This window comes from Drosophila ficusphila, unplaced genomic scaffold, assembly GCF_018152265.1.
Source record: "Drosophila ficusphila isolate 14025-0441.05 unplaced genomic scaffold, ASM1815226v1 contig_414, whole genome shotgun sequence".
Classification (NCBI taxonomy): domain Eukaryota; kingdom Metazoa; phylum Arthropoda; class Insecta; order Diptera; family Drosophilidae; genus Drosophila; species Drosophila ficusphila.
In genome coordinates, this window is record NW_025064328.1 from 18,602,557 (window position 1) to 18,615,051 (window position 12,495).

Below are 12,495 nucleotides of genomic sequence, written 5' to 3' on the forward strand. Positions count from 1 at the left end.
GGGGTTAATAAATTGACTGTCATAATACAATGAGTACATTTATTTGTATATTTTTTTTTTTTTGCAGTCGTGGCGAAAAGAATTATCTCCCATAGGTTTGCCTTGCTAAACATTTTGGTGCATTTACAAATCGTACGCCTTCCACGTGCTTGCAAAAACTGCAACAAGTAATTTTTTTGCGCACAAGGGCTAGCATTAATTTAAAATCGTTTCCACACTTTCAGTTTAAAAGCAAGCACAGCTAACGGACTGAACCCTATCGATTTGGCAGCCGACAAGACTACCTTGTTCTTATTCTACTATGCCTTACTCTACCGCTAACTAAGCACTTTCTCTTTAGTGGTAGGTTATCCCGCGGTAAGAGAGGGCTTCAAGCTGAGCCTCAAGCTAAATTTTCCAGGCAACTGGAGTTCTCAAACATTTAAGTGAACTGACTTATAAAAGCTTGTGGCTTTTAATTACACGTGAAGGTTAAAGCTTGAATTTCTAGTTAAATGATATTTAGCTTAGAGTCACTAGGAACTAGACATGTAGTCTTATTAAAGGATTACACATTTGCAAAACTTGCTAAAGCTGCTTGATAAAAAAAACATGGAGAATTTGGTAAGATAATTGCGAACTGATTAGGAATTTTCAACTAAACAAGTAAAAAATGTGATTTTACTAAAAGAAAGCCAAATTTTCCAGGGTTGTGCACTTGACGTATGAGCAATATTTACAAAAAAATTTTTAACACTTTGTGTTTGAGAAAATTTTTTCAAAATGTGGCAACCCTATTTAAGGAAACAAGAGTGTAAGAAAAGAGAAAGAGAGTAGACTTTCTGGGAGCAATCTCACCACACATCCGATGGCTATGGAAGGAAAGTGAAAGCCATTTGCCGGCTGACAGCTTATTCTCTCTCTTGGCCTGGGACTGGTTCCCACACCACCCCCGAAAAGGTGAGTGAAATAGGTAGAGGTTAGGGGGGAGGGTTTTTCAGCCCCCCGCAAAAAAATGATCCCTAGCTTGCATAATGCGCTTTGTGTTCAATTAATATTCATTGTCGTCGTTGTCTGCCATTTGTGTGTGTTTATTCTTCTTCCGTTTGAATGTGTGCTGTTTATCTCATTTAAGGCGCTTAGCCTCTCCCTTTTACTCACTCTTTCTTTCTCTTTCTGTCCGCTTCCCTTACGGCACTCACAGCTGAGCAAAAACAAAAGCTAAAGGATAACCATGCAACAACAAGTGAGGAAGTCATAAATTTAGCCAACGGTTAACAGGTGCGTTTGTAGTGTTCGCCCTTAAAAGAAAATAAATGCAACTGGGGGCATGCAATAGTGTGTGTGTGCAGTAACTTAGAATTGAAACCATAGAAAGTTAGCTATTTAGTTTTGATATGATTTAATCCTTTTTATTTATATTATTAATTATGTTTTCTGAAAACGTTTTTTATTTTTTAAATTGCAATAACGTTTTTCACAAAACCGGTTCTGGATATGGATATAGTCAATGTTTTAATATTGAATAAAGAAAAAGCTCTAAACATTGCTATCTTATTAAGCCTTTCGCTTCGCATTAATAACCTTGTTCATTAAATTCTTAAAAAATCTACAAAAACTATCTTGATAACTTTTCTAACTTTTCCACACTAATTGTCGCAAGAAGGAGAGATAGCCGCGCCAGCACTTTCAGCAGCTCTTTTTTATCTCCTGACCGGTGCTCAATTTATCATGCAGTGGTCACAACAGACTCACCGTGATATCCTTGCCAAGCTGCTGCAACTGGAGCGACGAGGTCCTCGAAGTGCACTGCTCAACGGCTAAGCCCCAATTCAAAGTCACGGCCAGAAGCGACAGCCGAGGGCATTCGCTAATCGAAATTCCGCAAAGTAGTGTCGCTTTCGGTGGAAATTTATGCAGAAATGCGAGCAGTGAGTCAGCGGGATTTCAGCAGGGAAAAACTGAGTGACGCGCTGACAGCGGAGCTTGGAAAACTCCGTTGGCAGGCAAGCCTGTTGCATGCCACCAATGTGACCCACTAACCAACGGCCCACCACCCACCGACTGAGTGGCAGCTCGACGTGGCGTTAATAAGCGCCTTTTCCACGGAAAATCCTACTCGAGTGGCACTCGAAATGAGAGTGCCCACAATGCCGTTGTTTAATTAAAGCTTTTATTTCAGCTTGTCCATTAAGTTTGAATCTAAACAAACACTCTGACCCCTTGGAAAATCCCAATTGGTTAATCACATTCGAAATCAAAAAGCAATAGATAAAGTCCCATATCTTTGTTAAGGACATTGAGATTTAATGACAGATAAAGGCTTAAATCTTGAATAGTATACCATATTTTAGGGCTGAAGATAAATTCAGAGTGAAGAAGAAACTTTAGGCTCTATAAAAATATGTGTAATTTGGATCCGAACTACCAGTATACGATGTAACTTTTATAGGAAAACCGAGATTCAATAACATGTGAAAAATATTATTTTCCTATAACAATCTTTTTCACTAGTGAACAAAACGATATACCTTTTTAAGTTCGCTTATAAAATGGATTAAAGTTACTACAAACCACCGTTAGTAATGACAATACTTACTCTGTAAGCAATTCATTTCTTTCAGAAGAACTTGGTTCCCAAGCTTTGATGGAAGTACTAATTAAATTTTTTGCTTACAACGCTACTATTGTTAACCCTTCTAGACCATTCCAAGGTTGTAGTTGTGTCTCGCCCCGCCTACAATGGACCAATGGCATATTGAGAGTGCAGCAAGTTGCCGACGGCAGCGAGAAATGCCATAAGGACCCCAAAAGTTTCCACTTTCCACGCCGCACTAATCGGATTTCATTTAATTAGTTGCTCAAAGGCAGCGAGCTGCAGAAAGTGGAAAATACCGGTGGCAACAACAACTATAAGGACTGCAGAGACAAAGCACTTTTTCATTACAATTGGCCAGGCAAAGAGGCCAGATTGCCGCATGTCGCGCGGCAAATTGTCAGGGGCTAAGCTTTGATAAAGTGCGCACTCGAAGGACTCAAAAGGCGATGAATAAAAAAGCTAAGCTTGGCCAGGCGACAGGCGAAAAGAAGGGAATTTTCCCCGAAACAAAAAGCAGACAAGAACATTTATAAAACGTGAATCGTGAACGGCATTTTGTTTGTGTTTGTCCAGAGATAAAATAACACATACTGGGTTTATGCGAAGCGGAAATAGAATAACTGAACCAAAAGTTGAAATGATACAATATTTTTTTGCGTTTTTCTATTAATAAAAAAAATTAAACAAAAATCCATAAATCTGCCAATATAAATAATATGACTCACCCTAACCTTGTGACAAATTTACTAAGTCCTAATTGGACTTTAAAGGCTCAAAAAATATATTTGAGTACGCCTCATAAATTTTTAATTGTTTATCTTTCATATATAAATAAATAGTATTAATTATATTAATAAATAATAGGTTATGTGTTAAAATCCAAGTAAACGACATACAAAATGTTCTAATGGTAGACTTATTATAAATTTGTTGTGACACCTTTTAAAATATATAATTTTTTTAGATAGTAAGATAAATAAATTCAGTGCATGAACCAAAAAAGACCCTCTCCTGCTTTCTCTCAACGCAGGTCAAAGTTTCTCGTTGAAAGTTTCACACGGGAAATAACGGGAAAAGGCGGTGGGTGGGGCTCAGGTAACTGAATCGTTGCCTTCGCTGATTTCGAGCAAATTGGCTCTGTTTACGTATGTGTGTGTGTGTCTATGCGTGTGAGTTGGGTTTTTGTTTATGGAAAGTGTTATTGTTTGACTTTGAACTTTCCGCTTGTTTGCCGTCCTTTCGCCTGTATGTGTGCTTTGGACCAAACCCGACAATGGCCCAAACAATATCATAAAATTTAATGTGCTCATATTTCATGGGCCAACAAACGCACGCACGCACAGTATTCTAAAAAGTGGATTCAAAAACCCAGGGATGGGCAAATATATAAATCATTCAGCCAACTTTATCACTTTATTTTAAAACGAACTGCCGAAATGATTGAAACGTTTCAGCCAAATAAAACGGATTTACATAAACGTGTTGCGATTTACATCACATTTACCCTTTTTTTTTAGATATACTGCCGTAAATGGGTTTTTAATAGGTTTTAATTTCGGTGACAACAAAACAGTATATTTTTGGGAGTTACATTTATTTTCAGCTTGGTGATATCAGCAAGCCAATTTATCTACAAATTGCGTTGTCAAGCCTTTATCTCTTTACCATTAATTGATGTGTTATTTATTTTACCGCTTTCAAACTTGAAAAGTATATATTTTGTGCGACCTTTGATAACATGTTTTGCATTCAACTATTACTTGAAAAATGCTTTTAACATTTTTATATGACAGAATAGATATATTGGAAGTTTTTGTTTTGTGTTCGAAGCCAAACAGTATTTATATGACTAAGATAGTGTTTTAACTATTAACATTTAACATCTTGGCGAAAATAATCTAATTTGATTTCGACTATTTAGTAACTCACAAAAGAATTTAAATAGTTCATACATATATGGAGTTAACTTCATATATTTTAGTTAACTTAACTTAAATAAATTATTCTCCAAGAAAAACAAATTTCAAATTTGAAAACAATTTTTTTGTCGGCTTCTCGAAAATCTATTGTAACGATCATATTTAGTGGACTTTATATTACATTTTTATGACTTAATATTTTGACCAAATATATTTATATGACGTATGGGTACAATAATATACATAGTTGATTATCTTACATTATACATATTATATTTAAACCATATAAGCTATGAAGTGAATCTGCTAATAAGAAATATTTTTATTTGTTTTTTTAATTGATTACTAAGTAAATTTATCAATATTTTTAATAAATCAAATACATAAATATTTTTTTCTGTTTTAATTTAAAAAGATCTTTGATTATTAAATCTAATTGACTTACAGCATCTTTCATCACATTTGCTTTGCCCGCTGAGGAAAGATTATGGGTGTATAAGAGCAAGATAATTATTTTTCTAGAGTATTAAAGCTTCCGTTCTCCGCGATAAGGCATATAATCTTTATATCATAGTTCAGCTTTATAATGGTTTGTTTGTATGCGCCTTACACGTATTGTCTCCTAGATTCGCGAACACTGGAAGAAGTAGTAACAAACGCACGACTTTTAATGCAGACACATGACAGAGGTGTTTTCACAACTGTTTTTAGTAGTCCATAGCTATATGATTTAGCGCTTCTTTGTAGCTCGGATATTCTTGCCGACACTAGGGTTTTGATAAGCTCGCGATTTGCACAATTAACAGTAACAAAGGCGAGGAGAACAGAAGGGGAGGAACAAACATCCGCGGCACTTATTGTGATTTTCTTGCGCTCGGAGCGCGCTTTTGTGCATTAAATGTGTACGATAAAAGAGGCAAAGGTTGAGAAATTGACGCAGCAGTATTTACAATACTGTGGTTTTTACCATGGTTTTTTATTTGCTTTTATCGTTTTTTTCATTAGGCAGCCATTTCGGACTAACTTTTATCAAATGGAACCATTTGAATTTTTGTTTGGCGCCAATGGTAAAGAATCCATCCCTGGTATTCAGCTGTTTTCTGTGCTTGCCCATTTTTTCTTCGACAGCCGATTGCCGCTACTCTATCACATTTCCATCGGACGGGCACACTGCTCGCCAGAATTCTTATTCATTGCAAATTTAATTTCACTTAAATTCCTACGTGTCTCGTTAAGTTTGCATTATGGTCGACAACTTGGAGCCACTGGAGCCCAGCCTGCAGAATCTCATCGAGCAGGACTCGCTCAAGTGGATCTTTGTGGGCGGGAAAGGCGGCGTGGGCAAAACGACATGCAGGTAAGGCAACAACAATGCAGTTTTGACCAATTAAATAAGGCATATGTTTTCATTTAGTTCCAGCTTGGCCGTTCAATTATCGAAAGTTCGAGAATCTGTGCTGATTATATCTACAGATCCGGCGCACAACATATCGGATGCATTCGATCAGAAGTTTACCAAGGTTCCCACAAAGGTACATATGTTATGGCCAGGATTTGTCAAACCTAGTTCTAGAAAAAACCCACATTAATTTGCCAAAACACCGATTTTGTTAGGTACTATTTGTATAGACACCATAAATTGTCGCTTTAGAGATTTCCAATAATAATGTTTCCTTGTGTAGTTTAACCTTAACGCGTCAAAATGTGCAAAAATAAGTGAATTAAAGGCGATTGATTACGAGGGAAAAACATTTTAAAGATTACATTCAGTAAACAAATGTATTAAATGATTTTTTCTGCTCCCCAGGTCAACGGCTTTGACAACCTGTTCGCCATGGAAATCGACCCCAATGCCGGTCTTAACGAGTTGCCCGAGGAATATTTTGAAGGCGACAACGAGGCTTTGCGCGTCGGCAAAGGCGTCATGCAGGAGATGATAAATGCGCTGCCCGGCATCGATGAGGCCATGAGTTACGCGGAGGTGATGAAGCTGGTCAAGGGCATGAACTTTTCAGTGGTTGTGTTTGACACGGCGCCCACCGGACACACGCTGCGTCTTATTGCATTCCCCCAGGTGGTCGAAAAGGGACTTGGCAAGCTCCTGCGGCTCAAAATGAAGGTGGCGCCGCTGCTCTCTCAATTCGTTTCCATGCTGGGCATGGCCGACGTGAACGCAGACACGCTCTCCCAGAAGCTAGACGACATGCTGCGCGTAATTACCCAGGTCAATGAACAGTTTAAGAATCCCGTAAGTTGCTGGGTATCAATCTTTTATCAAAGCTAATCCGCATTACTCCTTCGACAGGATCAAACCACATTTGTTTGCGTCTGCATTGCCGAGTTCTTTTCGCTGTACGAGACGGAACGCCTGGTCCAAGAGTTAACCAAGTGCGGCATCGACGTACACAACATCATTGTGAACCAATTGCTCTTCCTACAGAACTCGCACGACTCGTGCAGCATGTGCGCTTCCCGCTTCAAGATCCAGGAGAAGTACCTGGACCAGATCGCTGACCTGTACGAAGACTTCCACGTGACCAAGCTTCCGCTGCTCGAGAAGGAGGTGCGCGGTCCGGAGAGCATCAGAGCCTTTTCCGAGAACCTTATGAAGCCCTACGATCCAAAGGAGAAGCCCAAGGAGTAGAGCAGGCCGTCCACCCCAGACCCATCCCTTTGTAAGTTTACTCCCCTTATCTGTGTCAACAATAGTGCGTGAAATAAATTTGAGTTGCAATGTGGAAACAGTTAACGCATTCCTAATTGTAAAAGGGGAGAGGGCGACAATGAAGGAAACACTTTACAGACCGCTGCCGGTCTGTTCCATATTCATCAGGGTAGGATAATCGCTGCTGTGCATCTGTTTCTTGTGATCCAGGTACAAGCGGGCGTAACGCAGGTACTCGGTGTCGCCCTGGACTATGGCGGACATGAGCAGCAAAAACTCGTACAGATTGACCTTACCCTGGGCATGGACATCGATGTCCCGGAGGACGTTGTGCATCAAGTCGACGGGCACCTCCTTAACACCCATTGTTTTCATGGCTTTGCAGCATTCTGCGACGGACACATAGCCCGTTCTGTTCTCATCCAGCTGTCTGAACTGCGTAGCGAACTTTCGCACCTGCCCTACGGACATCTTGATGGGGATGTTCATACGCGAGGCGTTCTCTTTGGTCAGCTGGCCCATCTGGGTGTTGAGGAAGGCGCGTGTCTCGCGAATCTGCATCTTCGTTTGCTCCCGCGTCCACCTTAACTCCTTGGCCATGATGTTGGCCACCTGAGGTAGTATCTCCTCGGCCACCTGAACATTCAAAAAGGCTACTCTTAACCTCCGAGCCACCATGTCCTCCAGCGTGCAGGCAAAGTCCCGGACGCCCTGCTTCACTTCCGCCTCGATGTACGGAAACTCCGAGTGCAATCGCTTGCCCACAATGGGCCAGGCCATCCCGCTGCTGTTCGCACTCACGGCCACCTTGAAGGCATTTGATCCGTACGTGTTGGACAGGTGCTCGGCCACATCCGGCTCCATGCCGAAGTCCTGCACCAGCCGGATGAACATCTTCGGGCTCCAGCCACTCGCTCCGTCCAGTTTACAGGACGCGGCCGTCACCGAATCCGTTCGTAGCGGCGAAAGATCTCCCAAGCGGATGGCTGTATTAACTGTCTTCTCGGCCAAAGCCCGAAAGGAAGACCAGGAGGTGCCCACAATCGACAGCATGTTCCTGGGTCCAAGTTGGATTACATGACTCTTAAGCGGAGTGGGGTCCAGGAAGTCCGCTTTCGAGGGCTTGAAGCCGCCCCAAACGGCCAGCACATCGCACCTCCGAACATCAAAGTTGGGCGAAAAGAAGAGCTTGACGCCATCCAAAAGAGACTGGATATCCGTCTCCGAAGGCTGGGTGTCCTGTCCCAGCTGATTTTCTGATTCGTCACTGGATCCCACCAGCGTGTGACCCTGCCAGGGCAGAAAGAAGATGGATCGCCCGCTGGGCGTGTGCGGATCGAAGACGCCCACTTCCTCCGGGCAATAGAAACGCGGCAGGACGAGGATCGAGGACCAGCTGCGCGTGCAGAGCGGCTTGGCCTCCGAGTCCTCCATCCGTCGCACGCTGTCGCTCATGTGCCCGGTGGCGTTGACCACCACCTTCGCCCGGATGCTATACTTCTTCCCCGTCAGCTGGTCGACCGCCTCGGCGCCCGCCACATTGCCATCCTTGTTCTTGATCAGCCGCACCACCTTCATGTGGTTGCAGATGTCCGCTCCGTAGCGAGCCGCTGTCAGGGCCACCGAGAGGCACATCCGCGCATCGTCGTGCTGACCCTCGTAGAAGACGAAGGCACCGAAGAGCTCCTCTCGCCGCAGCATGGGAAACACCTGCAGCGCGTCGTCGGCACTCAGGTACTGGAAGCTCTTTGTGCCCTTGGGCGCCATCAGATGGTACATCCTGAGCTTTAGGTAGTACAGCGGGGCCTCCCACCAGTGGTGAACCGGCAGCAGGATGGGCACCGGCTGGCTGAGATGCGGCGCTAGATTGCTGATGTGTCTGCGCTCACGCAAGGAGCAGCGAACCCTCCGAAAAGCCGCGACGTCCAACCGGGAGACGGCCCGCTCCAGGTCCCTCAGGCCGCCATGCACAGTGCCGCCATGCTTGCTCGACTTGGACGAGGTGCCGCTGCCAAAGTCGTTCGCCTCGACCAGGGCCGTCTTCAAACCACGTGTGGCTGCATCCAGAGCACAACCTGAGCCCACTGCCCCGCCGCCAATGATGAGGATGTCGTAGTGGGTGCGCTTGAAGGCCTCTAGGCACATCTTGCGAGTGGGCAGCTCCCGCTTCATCTGGGGCACGGGTGACGAGTCCGACCGCTCGTCGAATCCGAAGGCGCCGTGGCCGAGCTTGGAGCTGCCCAGCATAACCGCCATCTGCAGGATCTTGGCCATGCTGTTGGTTCCTATGCTTGCCAAGTGGTTAACTCCTGCGATACACGCCAAATTTCGACTTAATCTGTATAAATGGACAAAATGAATGCCTACGGAACAATCGAACTGACAATACTAGGAAATTTACACGGGTTTCTTTTCTTTTGGAAATATGTTTAATGTACATACATGTGAATAAAAACGTTCTGTCGCCGTTTCGTGCCTCAAATGTTGGAATATCATACCATAACTCTAGACCCGCTGGCTGAAGGAATTACATGTGTAAAGGGGTGTACAAAATGCCAAATGCCAAAATTAACTTTAAAACTTAGCACAAATTTACTATTAAAATCGCTCCTGCTCCGCCGGCCCAGCTTCACCTTTGGATCCTGTGACTTTTGAGCTTTGTATATTAACTAAGTGCCTTCGGAGCAGGTTGGAAAGTCTCTGCTGGGCATTGTGGGTGTACTACTGTTTAGCGCCGCCGAAGAAGAACTTGTAGAAGAGCGTGGCCACCAAGCAGAGCACCAGGGGCACTAGCCACGACTTCACCGAGCTCTCCTCGTTCTGCTGCTCCGTGCTCCAGGTGGGCTCCGACTTCTGGGCCACGCTGGTCCTTTCGCTCTCCACCAGCTCTCCCACTTTGTACTTCTTCATCATGTCGCGGGCATCGTTGCTGTGGCCAACGTCCTCGAAGTTTTCTGTGGCATCCTTGCCGGCCTGCTCGATGAGCACCTCCTCACCACCGGGATGCTGTGGTTAAGCAAAAAAGGAGAGATAAATATTCGCATAAATCATTGCTGGCTAGTCTTGAAAAATGCTAATGGTCGTCTGACCGTGAATTTAATAGGTTTAGGGTGCGAAGTCTGGAGTACGCTTTCGTAACATCCGTTTATACGGAAGCAATATGGTAATCCTGCTTTACATTTTCGTCACGTTTGTTAAAACTCAGAATATTCCAAAATTCCGCATAAACTTGTTGCCAGGAGGATGGTTTTTTGTTTAAGTATAAAACAAGATTATAAAAACAAGATAAAGTTTAAATAACTTTTAGCTATATAGCCTTTAAACCCTGATAGAGTCTTAGAGAAGTTGCAGATATTGGATATTAATTATGAGTATAATTAATTTGTATAATAATAATACCCCTTAGGTTTACCATGAGGCAATTATGGTTTAAGTATAGTTAAATGCAAACAAGTTGTTATAGCTTAAGTAGAGCTGTTTACTGGCTGCTGAACGGTCGGCCAAAATATTTTCCCTACGTTTTGAACGTTGGAATGTCAACTAATGTTGATCTTAAAGTACAATAAAAGCTTTTAATTTGACTTATTGACATCTATTACGCCGCATATGAAATATTTTCATAATTTCTTGAACGATTGCCTAATCATCATTTTACCCTAGTTTGAGTTTGTTTTAATTCGCTGCCAGGGTTTTTATCTTAAAGTACATTTATGATGATATTGACTTATCTCCTGATTAAAACGTACAATTATTATTTAGTGGTATAGGTTGGCAGGTATTTTTTGTGTAAAGGAAAGGAAAGTCATTCCCTCTTTGGTTCCTCGTTCATACAATTACAACAGTTTGAAATCTGTAAGTCAAATTCTCTGATAAGTACGAATAAGTTTTGAAACTCCTGGTAACAATATACGTGTTGTGAAAAGAAGAGGATTCGGCAGATCAGATAGGGGCATGTTTAAAACATGGACTGGATCGCTTGACACGATCGGCTTTGCAAACTTTAAAATGGAATAAAAAATGAACCGCTTGGTCACCCTCACTGATGTTATTTGAGGCACTAAAAGCGCAACGTCATCGTTAGAATTGAATATTCAGGTAGCTTATCTTATGGAAGTAGGCGATCTTACAGATAGCACATGTATGTAGAAGACCCGATTGCTGCGTCAGGGTGAGTAATTTTTCGGAACCGGCGAGCGGTGCACTTGCATAAGAATCGGCATGCAAATCCAGGCCCATATATTAAATGAGATGCAAATGCAGACGCAAATTTCGCTTAACACTTGACCTTCTCACAGACAAACGCATATGCATGCAAATCGATAGTTTCGCCATTTGGAGCTCTTGCAAAAGGTTTGGCGTCAGGCAAAAGCGGCGGCTGCTGGAAATTTCCACGTTCATACATATGAGCGTCTCCGTGAATATGCGAAATCCGGACGCAGGTCAACCGCTGGCTGGGGGTCAAAGTTCAGATCTAATTGCGGGGCAGATGATTTCCACACGCGCCCAAATGAACATATGCAGGTGTTGTTGTCGGGGCACAAGTTTGCCTACGTGGGTTCGGCTCTATCGACGCCATTAGATCATCCGAACAAGTGGGAACCCTGATAAGGCCTATTAACGCCCGATGACCCCCATTTCGGGGCGGGGGCCCTCGACTCCAACGTGTTCGATGGAACTCTCACCTCGTTCAGGAAGGCGGTGACGTCGTAGATGTTGTTGTGGATCAGCAGCCAGGTGTCCTTGTTCGTGTTGTGCTTGGCGACCTCGGCCCGCGTGAAAGTCTTTGTTCCTTCGCTCGACATGTTGATCACTTGTTGATTTCTTACTGCGCGTTTGATTTGTGATTGATTCGAATCGTAGAGCTGCGAAAAAATTGGTCCCACAAACGATATTATCGATATTTTGAAATTGTTCGATGCATCGATTTCTTTTATTATATTTTGTTATCGATGCCTGGCCGACATTTCTTTACCGCCTTTTTCCACCATGGTTCAGTGCACCGGTTTTTAATCATGAAGCGTAACAGGGGTAACCGATGCTTCCTCTAACCTAGCGAGTGCAGCCTCCTAAATTGGCTTAGAAAGTGCCTCAACCACAGGTAGCCAATACATACTCCGAAGAAGATCGAATTTAAATAGCCGTATTTTTAGATTTTGAAAATTGATTTAAGAGTTTTATATGAGTCGAGTGCGACCAAGCGCAAAATTTTAATCCAGTACAAAGTACGGTGATTTTCACATTTCAACAATATTCGCATTGTAGTACTATAGTGGATACCCTCTATTTACAAAATGTTAGTCTCTTTCATATGTATTGCATACTTTTGGTTGTTA

The 12,495-nt window shown here is 42.9% G+C and overlaps 3 protein-coding genes across 3 annotated transcripts; 1 reads left to right on the forward strand and 2 right to left on the reverse strand.

The window, feature by feature from the left end:
* Nucleotides 1-5,637: 5,637 nt before the first annotated feature.
* LOC108093821 (ATPase ASNA1 homolog) lies at nt 5,638-7,239 on the forward strand. Its single transcript, XM_017194136.2, has 4 exons — nt 5,638-5,854; nt 5,912-6,029; nt 6,305-6,745; nt 6,803-7,239. The coding sequence occupies exons 1-4, from the start codon at nt 5,742-5,744 to the stop codon at nt 7,139-7,141; spliced, it is 1,011 nt and encodes a 336-aa protein (XP_017049625.1). The 5' UTR covers nt 5,638-5,741; the 3' UTR covers nt 7,142-7,239.
* LOC108093820 (glycerol-3-phosphate dehydrogenase, mitochondrial) lies at nt 7,226-9,475 on the reverse strand. The gene has a single exon (XM_017194135.1). The coding sequence runs from the start codon at nt 9,434-9,436 to the stop codon at nt 7,295-7,297; it is 2,142 nt and encodes a 713-aa protein (XP_017049624.1). The 5' UTR covers nt 9,437-9,475; the 3' UTR covers nt 7,226-7,294.
* Nucleotides 9,476-9,568: 93 nt separating this feature from the next.
* Nucleotides 9,569-12,054, reverse strand: LOC108093823 (cytochrome b5). The gene is made up of 2 exons (XM_017194139.2): nt 11,845-12,054; nt 9,569-10,168 (listed from the first exon to the last, which is right to left on the reverse strand). The coding sequence occupies exons 1-2, from the start codon at nt 11,962-11,964 to the stop codon at nt 9,884-9,886; spliced, it is 405 nt and encodes a 134-aa protein (XP_017049628.1). The 5' UTR covers nt 11,965-12,054; the 3' UTR covers nt 9,569-9,883.
* Nucleotides 12,055-12,495: the final 441 nt, after the last annotated feature.

Excerpts from the sequence above, each read along its gene's own strand:
- LOC108093821 (XM_017194136.2), top strand. The coding sequence starts at position 5,742 with ATGGTCGACAACTTGGAGCCACTGGAGCCCAGCCTGCAGAATCTCATC. Across the intron at positions 5,855-5,911 it reads GTGGGCAAAACGACATGCAG|TTCCAGCTTGGCCGTTCAAT; the intron begins GTAAGGCAACAA and ends GTTTTCATTTAG. Across the intron at positions 6,746-6,802 it reads ATGAACAGTTTAAGAATCCC|GATCAAACCACATTTGTTTG; the intron begins GTAAGTTGCTGG and ends CTCCTTCGACAG.
- LOC108093820 (XM_017194135.1), bottom strand. The coding sequence starts at position 9,436 with ATGGCCAAGATCCTGCAGATGGCGGTTATGCTGGGCAGCTCCAAGCTC.
- LOC108093823 (XM_017194139.2), bottom strand. The coding sequence starts at position 11,964 with ATGTCGAGCGAAGGAACAAAGACTTTCACGCGGGCCGAGGTCGCCAAG. Across the intron at positions 10,169-11,844 it reads TCACCGCCTTCCTGAACGAG|CATCCCGGTGGTGAGGAGGT; the intron begins GTGAGAGTTCCA and ends GCTTAACCACAG.